This window comes from Agelaius tricolor, unplaced genomic scaffold (genome assembly GCF_023055355.1).
Source record: "Agelaius tricolor isolate 1412-34295 unplaced genomic scaffold, bAgeTri1.0.p SCAF_4, whole genome shotgun sequence".
In the NCBI taxonomy this organism is placed as follows: Eukaryota; Metazoa; Chordata; class Aves; order Passeriformes; family Icteridae; genus Agelaius; species Agelaius tricolor.
In genome coordinates this window covers 38,006,602-38,015,643 of record NW_027269264.1, presented here as the reverse complement: position 1 = coordinate 38,015,643, position 9,042 = coordinate 38,006,602, and the positions used below count along the sequence as shown (strand labels likewise).

The 9,042-nt window shown below is 49.3% G+C and overlaps 1 protein-coding gene across 1 annotated transcript; it reads right to left on the bottom strand.

The window, feature by feature from the left end:
* Positions 1-211: 211 nt before the first annotated feature.
* HTR1A (5-hydroxytryptamine receptor 1A) lies at positions 212-3,528 on the bottom strand. The gene has a single exon (XM_071425347.1). The coding sequence runs from the start codon at positions 3,250-3,252 to the stop codon at positions 2,014-2,016; it is 1,239 nt and encodes a 412-aa protein (XP_071281448.1). The 5' UTR covers positions 3,253-3,528; the 3' UTR covers positions 212-2,013.
* Between the last annotated feature and the right edge of the window lie 5,514 nt (positions 3,529-9,042).

The window sequence follows — 9,042 nt, the reverse complement described above, 5'->3', positions numbered from 1 at the left end:
TGCTCCCAAAAGTCACCGGGCACCTGAGTACTGCGGAGAAGTTTCGTCTCCCTAATCGCTCTAGGCTAACTCTTCTGACACTCCGACACTTAGAGAACATCTAGGACACGTGTGGTTAGGAGTGATCAAAGAAGAGATAAGATCAAGGATCACTTTAATTGCGAAAATGAGGCCAAATAAGATTTTCAGAAAACCACATAGCTACATATCGGAGGTTGTCAAAAGCACAATTTTCGTTTAATGTAAGCGGTTGAAGTTCAGAAATTACTGGACACTTACATTCACGTGACACACATGTTTCACATTCCCTTTTACTTACAAGCAACACAGATTACACAAAAATAAACAGGAAAAATATATATATATATATTTGGTCAAGCATTCATTCCAGACCCGTCGCAGGGGTAAGCGGCAGCCGGCCCAGTGCCGGTGTCCGGCCCGGCGCCTTTCCCTCCTCCCCGGGCCGAAGGCGACCCCAGCTCCCGGCCGCAGCCGGAGGGAAAGGCAGGGGCAGTGGAGGGGCAGGGGGGCTTTGCGGCGGGCAGCGCAGCCCTGCCCCAGCCCCGGGCAGGCGGGGAAGGGGAAGTACACCGGGCTTCCCGGGGCCAGCCAGCTGGGCTAGCGGCAGAGGGGGTACTCTTTGCGGGCGGAGGCTTGCAGATCCGCCCCGGGGACCGGCCAGGTCAGCAAGGAAAACCCTCGGGACACTGCCTGCTTCTGGCCGTGGCTCTCAGACCTTGTCACATTGGAAGGTCGTGCTTACCCCCAGCAGGGCTCGCCCGGAGGAGTAAAGAGCCTGTCCTTTCCCAGTCTGCGGCGAGATGCTGTTTTCCCCACCTGCGACTGCCGCTGGCTGATGTTCTCGGCCCCTCCCCTACTGCCACGGAGCACATGGCAATGTTTTGGTTGATAGGTTTGGATCGTTTTGTTGTTGTTTGTCTTTCTTTCTTTCTTTGTTTTTTTTCTTTTTTTTCTTTTTTTTTTTTCCTCCCGAGCAAAATGTGCCGCTGCTGACTGACTCCAAAGCAACCGCAAAGTCTCAGGAGAAACTTTCAAGCGGCTTAAGGAAGAAAAAAAGAAAAGAGGAAAAAAAAAAAATAAAGAAACGCTACTTCGCAGGCTGTTTAAACTCCCTGTGCCGTTGCGTGCGCGGTGTACTCAGGGACAGTCGCACGGCGCCAAGCCTTTCCTTGCTGGGAAACACTCGGTCCAAGGCATTTAAAAAAAATAATCCCCATAAATCTCCATATATAATGAGGCGTGCGGTTGGGGTTTTAAGTCCCACCATAGTTTCCCTGTGTTGTAACAAAGGGAACCCCGGTGAACTGGCAGGTCCTAGCATACCAGGAGGGCTGTCAGGCACACGTAAAACAGACGGGGACGTTGCTGTAAGTACTCTGCAAGATTACTAAACACGGGCGGTTTTCCCCCAAGAACATCCACTTGAGGGTTTCACAAACAGGGAAGCAACGCGCCCAAAGCCCCTTCCTCCGCTCGAGGAGTCGCCTTCAGCCTCCATACTCACACCCCCAGACCGAGGTCGGACCCAGTAGTCCACTGCCGTCGCCTCGTAAATCCAAGAATTATCCCCGACACGGCGGTTTCCTGCATAGGGTGGTTTTGTTTTACCGATGCTACTCGGGCAGACACTGTGGTTTACAGCCACCACAAGCAACGACCTGCAAACTTTAAGTCTACCCAGAATGATGGAGAGTGGGAGGGAGGCGGGAGCGCCGGCGCCCGGCAGCGGAGGCCGGGAGAGACGAGGGCGGCCGCGGAGCCCTCCCGGGCCGGGCGTCCCCCGTCGTTCCCAGCCGAGCCCTGCCGTGCCCCGCAGGGCTTGTCCGGCGGGCGCAAAGCGAGGGATCCGGGCGCGCTGCGCGGAGCGGGGATGCCGGAGTCGCCCGCCCTTCGGGAGGGCTGTGCAGGGGCTGGGAGGGGACACACTGCGGCTCGGGGCAGGCGGGGGTGGAAGTAACAGGATCCCATTGCCCCGTCCTGGAGTGGCGGGCTTCACTGCCGGCAAAATTTGCACTTGATAATTTTCTTAAAAGCACTTTGGAAGTCTTTGTTGAAATAGGCATAGATAATGGGGTTGAGAAGGGAGTTGGAGTAGCCCAGCCAGTTGATGACTGCCCCCAGCCACTCGGGCATGTAGCACTTACTGTCACAAAAGGGCAGGACCAGGGCCACGATGAAGAACGGCAGCCAGCAGAGGATAAAGGTGCCCATAATGATGCCCAGGGTCTTGACAGTCTTCCTCTCCCGGGACAGAGCCATTCTGCGTTTGGCTTCCGTGTTCTTCTCGTTGCGCCTCTCGAAAGAGGGCGGCGGTGGGGAGCCGCACGCCTCGCTGGGCAGCGGCAGGTGAGTCTTGGAGGAACTGTTGCAGTGCTGGACCTCGATGATCTCCAGGGCGGTCCCGTCCTGGCCCTGCCGCACCGCGCCGTTGACACAAGCGCCGGGCTTGGGCTCTACAGTCCGCCGCCAGCCCTTGCCGGGCTCCCCGTTGCCTTTCTTCACCGTGGCCGGAGAGAGGGTGAGGCAGGTGTCGGCGATTTTTTTCTTCTCTGCTTTCTTTACTGTCTTGCGGATCCTAAAGCGTGCAGCCTTGAAGATGCGACCGTAGAGCACCAGCATGAGAAGAAGCGGAATGTAGAAGGCGCCGAAGGTGGAGTAGATGGTGTACCCGTGGTCCTTGCTGATGGTGCAGGCGTCGGGGTTCGAGCGGTCCTCCGGCGTCCTCCAGCCCAGCATGGGCGGGATGGATATCAAGAAGCCGATAAGCCAGGTCAGGCTGATGAGCACGGCCGCCCGCCGGGGAGTTCGCTTGTTAACATAGTCAATGGGGTCCGTGATAGCCCAGTACCTGTCCAAAGCGATGGCGCACAGGTGCAGGATAGACGAGGTGCAGCAAAGCACGTCCAGCGAGATGAAGATGTCGCAGGTGACCTGCCCCAGCGTCCACTTGTTCAGCACCTGGTAGAGGGCCGCCATGGGCAGCACCAGCACGGACACCATGAGGTCGGTGACGGCCAGCGAGCCGATCAAATAGTTGGCCACGGTTTGCAGGGAGCGCTCCAAGGCGATGGCTGCGATCACGCAGGCGTTGCCACTCACCGCGCACAGGATAAGCGTGCCCAGGAGCAGGGAGGTGAGCACCTGGTAGCCCAGGGTCATCTCGGCGAGGCCGGGGCCGCTTGTCCCCTCGGGGGAGCGCGCTGGGGAGGTAGTATTGTTGGCCACATCCATGCCGGGCGGGGGGTGGGGGGGGTCGCTTCAGGAGACAGACATGGGAAGAGATGCCGGTCACTTGTGCGCTCCCCTGGCAGGAGACATCGGCGCCCCGTGCGGTTTCGCCACGCCGGGCACCCCCCGCTCCACCACCCCTCCCTCCCCTATATAGCGCGGCGGGAGGCGGCCGAAGCTCGGAGGACGGCGGCTGGCGGAGCCGCCCCGCGCCCGCCCATCCCCGCCGCCCCTGCCCAGCGCGCAGCCCCGCCGGCGGGGGCGGCCCTCCTGCCGCCGCTTGCCCAGATTCTGCCCCTCGCTCCGCCGCTCACCCGGGCTGCTCCCCCTTGCTCTGCCTCTCCGCGCTCCCCTAGCTTCTCCCTGCCCTCCCTCCCTCCTTACTCTCGCCCCTCCCCGTCCCCCTCCCCTCCTCCCTTTCCGCGGTGGGCTCCCTGGGTCGCCATCGTCGGGTGGGCGCAGATGTCATTCCCCTTCGCCCCCTCCCGTTTGCAGGGACGCCGCAGATAAATTCTCTACGACTCCCCCTCCTACCCTCCGCCCTTTACAAATCGCTCCCCAGCTCCGCGCCCGGCAGCGGTGGCTCTGGGCGACCCCTCAGGACCAGCTCCGGGGGAGGGCAGAGCAGGGAGGGCACAGGGCGTTCTGCGAGCGGGCACCGCCGCTGCGGCGGGGGCAGCGCTCCCCGGGCTGCCCGGGCCGGCGGCGCCGAGCGGGCGGCGCTGGAGGTGCCGATCGCCACCTGCAGGCAGGCGCTGCCCGCCCCAGGGCGCGGCTCCGGGGCTCGGCCGGCCGCCGCCGGGCAGGACAGGCAGGACAGGCCGTGAGGCTCGGCCCTGCCCGGCCGCCGCCGCCAGCTGCCGGGCTGCCCGGGGAGCGGGCGCAGGGAAGCGGGAGCGCGGGAGGAGGGACCCCTGAACAGCCCGGGCCCTGTACAGCTCCCGCTGATTAGCGCTGATGCAGCGATGGAAGCCCGGCTGGCGATGGTTCGTGCCCTCGGCCCAGCGGCTGCCGGCCCGCCCGCCCAGCTCCCCGTAGGACGGCAGCATTGCCCCCCGGCCCTTCCGACGGGCGAATTGCGGTACAGCACGCTCGAGAAACGACTGTCCTCTCACGACAGTAACAGCGGCAAAAAGAAGTGGTAAAAATTACTAAAGAAATCCCAAAACAAAAAACGTTGTAGGTTGTAGTTCAATCCGATAGGAGGGGAAATGCTGTGTCTGAAAGTGAAATGAGAAATATATTACTGAGAATAATCTTAAATAAAGAGTGTAGGATTGGCATATCATAAACAATTCAGTTATCCAGTAAATAGAGCTAACAGTTGAAGAACTGTGGAGAATCTGTTACAAAAAAAAAAAAAAAAAAGGAAAAAAAAAGTGGTGATGTTTGTAGGCTTCACTCTGTCCGTGAAAGGCAAACAAAAGTTCTCCTACACATGTCTGTAATAGGTTTTCTACTATCTTGCACTCAGTATTTTTAGTGATCTTTCATTCTGCTCTGTAATTCTGTCATCAAGCTCAGTAAATGCAAAAAGCCAAACAATTGCTTAACAGGAAGATTTTCTGATTTTAACTTGATCAAACTTGAGATGAGGTTCACAGAGTCTGCTTTGCACAGCTTCAGGTGTCCTTCACCGTCTCTCAGTGAACACTTGGACAGATTCCAGCCAGTTCCTTTTTACGAGGGGTCGAGACTGCATTTTTCTGCCCCTAGGCTTGCGATACCCTCTGTGAATGACCAAAGCATGGAGATTAGCTGGATTAGTAGATCAGAGCTGCACCCTTGCATGCCTTTTGTCTCACACTAACATTTACAAGATCTGTGTTCTACTGAATGAAGACTTAATGCTGTTGAGACACAGACGAAATGTAATCGATGTATGCATTACGGCTTCACTATCAACACCTATTTTCTTTTTAGTGTCTCCTCAAATGCATGGCATGGTTGACTTCTAAGCAACTACCTCTTTCAAGAGTGTTTTCCTTCCTTGAAATCAAAGTTTGTGCTTCTTGCTGTTTAGTATCAGCCTGATAAAATAAAATAAAATAAAAATGCAAGTCAGGGAGGCAGGGAAATTTCACCCAATTTTCTTGTATGGTGGTGAACAAATCATTTGCCTAATTAGATTATCTTGAAATTAGCATTTCAAAGCCGCAGAGGATGCAGGCTCCTGGGGAAACCATTTCCAGAAATGTTTTGCGCTGACATGGCCAAGTGAAGTCAATCCCAGACAAATTTTGGCGAGAAACTCAATGAGAAAAGGTTGACAGGGTCATTTTTCAACTGAAAAATTTTAAATCGGCTTTAATTTTTTAATTTTTTTCAGGGTTTGAAAGTCATTTCTTTCCGAATTAAACTAAGAAGCAATTTAGGCAACTGGGGATGAAGGGGAGAGAGTAGGAGTTGGAAGATATAGAAGAAGGGAAAATTCACTCTTTTGATGTAAGAGTGTCTTTAATCCTAAGCATTTTAACACCAAAATTCCGCTAAAACTTTTAAGCAACTAAATGATGTCCTAATGTCTGTAGATAACCTAGGTAAAGTACCTAGGGAAATTCTTAAGGAAAACCATATCCTCATACAATCCAACCTGATCTGAGAGTAAATGAAAACTTAACACAGCCTTAAAAAGTCAAATTAAAACACTAATTTTATTCAGTTAAGATACAGCTGCAGGAAACAAGGGGGTCTTCAGTAAGTACAAAAAGAAAAGCATTAACAATGGTGTCCAAACAGTCTTTTCTGAGCAATTTCATTCCACACTTTTCAAGAATAGAAAAGGAGAGGCTACATATTTTTGATGTTCTCAGATTATGACTGGATTATCTATTTGTCAAAGTAAAACTGAAATGCCACAAGTCAATCACAACTTTTTGTTCCTGCGGTTGTGTATTACACTTTGGTTTGAAAAGGATATGAATCTTGGGTTTGGTTTTTTTTAAGTTTTCACCATGATAAATACAGTATTTGTGATATTCAAGAAACTATATTCCAGTAATACTTTCAAAAGAAAAGGGTTAAGGACCTAGGGAGAGAAGGAAATTAATTCTTTCAGGTCACTGAAACTGATAGAGTGTGTACAGATTTCTGTGAGAGAAGTTCCAAACTGGTGAAAGGAAACGTGTGACTGAAGGCAACCTATAGCGCCTTCTTGAATTTTCTATTTAGGCATCTTGTAAGTGTAGTCAAAAGGAATTCTTACTACTCCACACAGCTGAAAACCTTCTGAGAAACAGCTGTGACTTTAAAATACAAAGAAGCAAACAGGAACTTAATGTCTGAAGTGGCTGTATCATTGAAATACATCCTCTTCAAACAAGGATATGCATTTCACCATAGGATCCACTTCAGGATATCTGCTCCCACATTTCATAAAGCACAAAATATTTTGCAGTAGTTTAAAAATTTTAAGCTTTCTCCTGTAAAAAACCAAAAGATATTAGAAGGTGACTGAAAATCTTAAGGCCAAAACTAGTGTCGTAACTGCATGGCTCTCAGCCAAGCTATTCTGGATCAAAATTAGTCTAGATTTGGTAAACTGTTTAGTCCTGACTTTGTGGACAAGATGAATCAGCTAGGAAACTAAGTGACTTTTGCTACCAGTAGTAGAGCTGTTCTCTGTGTCCTATCTCTGGATATAGCTAGTTTGTGAAATTCTGGATAGTCAAACTCATACTTCTGAACAGGATAAAGAATTAATGAATCCTACAATTAGTCTAGTCAGAGTAAATGCACTGCAAAGCCAGTACAATAACACAACAAGAAAGCATAAATTTTCAACTTCTAATCACCTTTTTGCCATTTTAATATTTTTTCCTCTTTTAGAGCAAGAAAATGGCCTGGATAATTGCCCACGAAGCCCTGTCCAGCCAGCCAGGAGCTGGCAACCTGTGGCCCACTAGGAGCTGTGCAGCAATGAGACATTCCTGAGGTCCTTTAAGAATCATCTGGGGTCTAACAGAGGCTACAGCATGAGCACAGCTTCAGCGCTGAGTTATGTGCTGCCAAGTACTGAGATATCTCTCAAGCTGCTCCTTAACAATCCCAGTTCTGCAAACACAGAACAATGGCACCCAAGGTCAGGCCTGGAAGACCTGTTAGCTCCATGCCAGACATGTCTGAGCAGCAGTGCTGCTCCATGGCTCTGAGATGTCTCGAGGATGGTACAGCTGGGTTCACATGCTGCGATTTCAGCTTCAGGTGCCTCTGCACCAAAGCCAGTCAGATTTCTGTTCCCTCTTTATTCTTATAGTTAGAAGCAGATCAGTAATCTGGGCCTGTCAACCCAGAGAATTAATTTGTAAGAAACAGGAAAAACTACTATCTCAGAATGCTGAAATGCCTGTCCATTTTTTTCTCCCATAGTATTGACCATATTTTCCATTGCTTCAGATATACCACTTGACACCGTCATAATAGAAAACCGTGGGCTGATAGTAAGTTCCTTTGTCCTATTCTCTTTCCATTCTGCTGCCTCATTGTAAACTTACTGCCTTACTACCTACAACCTTATGGTCATCATTTTTATTAGACAGACACTAATTATTTATAACATGCACACATATTTATTTGGTACTTTTGCCTTTCTCTGCCAAGAGCTTACAGTAGTAACTAAAATTACAGCATAACTCAGCAGGGCTCACAAAAGCGGATAATCCATTTCAGCTAGCACTCTCAGAAGTAATAGAAGAGAAGGTAAACATTTCATCTAAAATGGGGGTTATGTATATTCAAGCAATATCACTGAAGTGAAACAGTTACCAGAGATGCTTGCTATCTAAATCATCAGGCAGATGTTATGCAAGTCTAGAAGTGTAAGATCAATTCTAGAAGCTATTTGCTTTCATATTCTCCCTCTGTGAAGTAAAGAGACTTTCAAGCATGTATATTTGTTTGGATGTAAGTTTTCATAAGTTTATGGTGACTTCTCAAATTTTGACATTTTGTGAAAACTTGGATTTAGGCTACATTTTCTATGTTGCCCCTTCTGTAGCACAGTGCACCTGTGATGAAGGAAGAGCTGTGAGAATGTCTTTTAACCATTTGTGCACATTCTTGATACTAAAGCTGCTAAGAATGAGTTTGACTTCAGAGAAACTCTGGGAGAATCTACTTAGTCATCTCTAATCATGCCGTGGGGAACAAAGCAATGTTCCAGCTCTGCTGAGGTTTTTATCAGCACACCCGTGTCAGAGGCAAGGGACAGCAATGCACAGAACTGGTGCCTTAGGAGCTGGTTAAGAATCACCTGTGTGGTACAATGCAGTCCCAAGAATCCAGAATGTTACCTGAACAGTTTTTTAAAAACTGTGTTCTGATTTTTGCAATCTAATTAAAAATACTCCGTTGCAATTCATATTTTCTCAATGTTTGCAAAATAAATCATCTTAATAACATCCAATATACAGTTCTAAAATTGCTGACTAGCACTGAGGAACTTCTTGGTTAAATCTGGGTTTTTCTTATAGCTAATTAAGATTATTTAATGCATTTACTTAATATTCACATTCATCTTACAGCAAAATACATAACTAGCTCAAACTATTTGCAGAAAATACATACCCACTTACAGGAGTGTTCTAGGTCTTAGGCAATTTTCACAAGTTTTCTATATAATTTGCATAACTGTTTAAACAAGAAGTGCCAATATATTCCAAGTTTTGTAATAATTTCTAGTTTTCCTCTCATTAGTGACTTTATTTATGGATACATTTTAGCAGACACATTCAAGTTTGGGTTTTTTTTGTTTGTTATCCCTACCCCATGCCCTCTGTCCAAAAAAGACTAGCT

What these genes read in the sequence shown, in the direction of transcription:
- HTR1A (XM_071425347.1), bottom strand. Translation starts at nt 3,252, where the DNA reads ATGGATGTGGCCAACAATACTACCTCCCCAGCGCGCTCCCCCGAGGGG.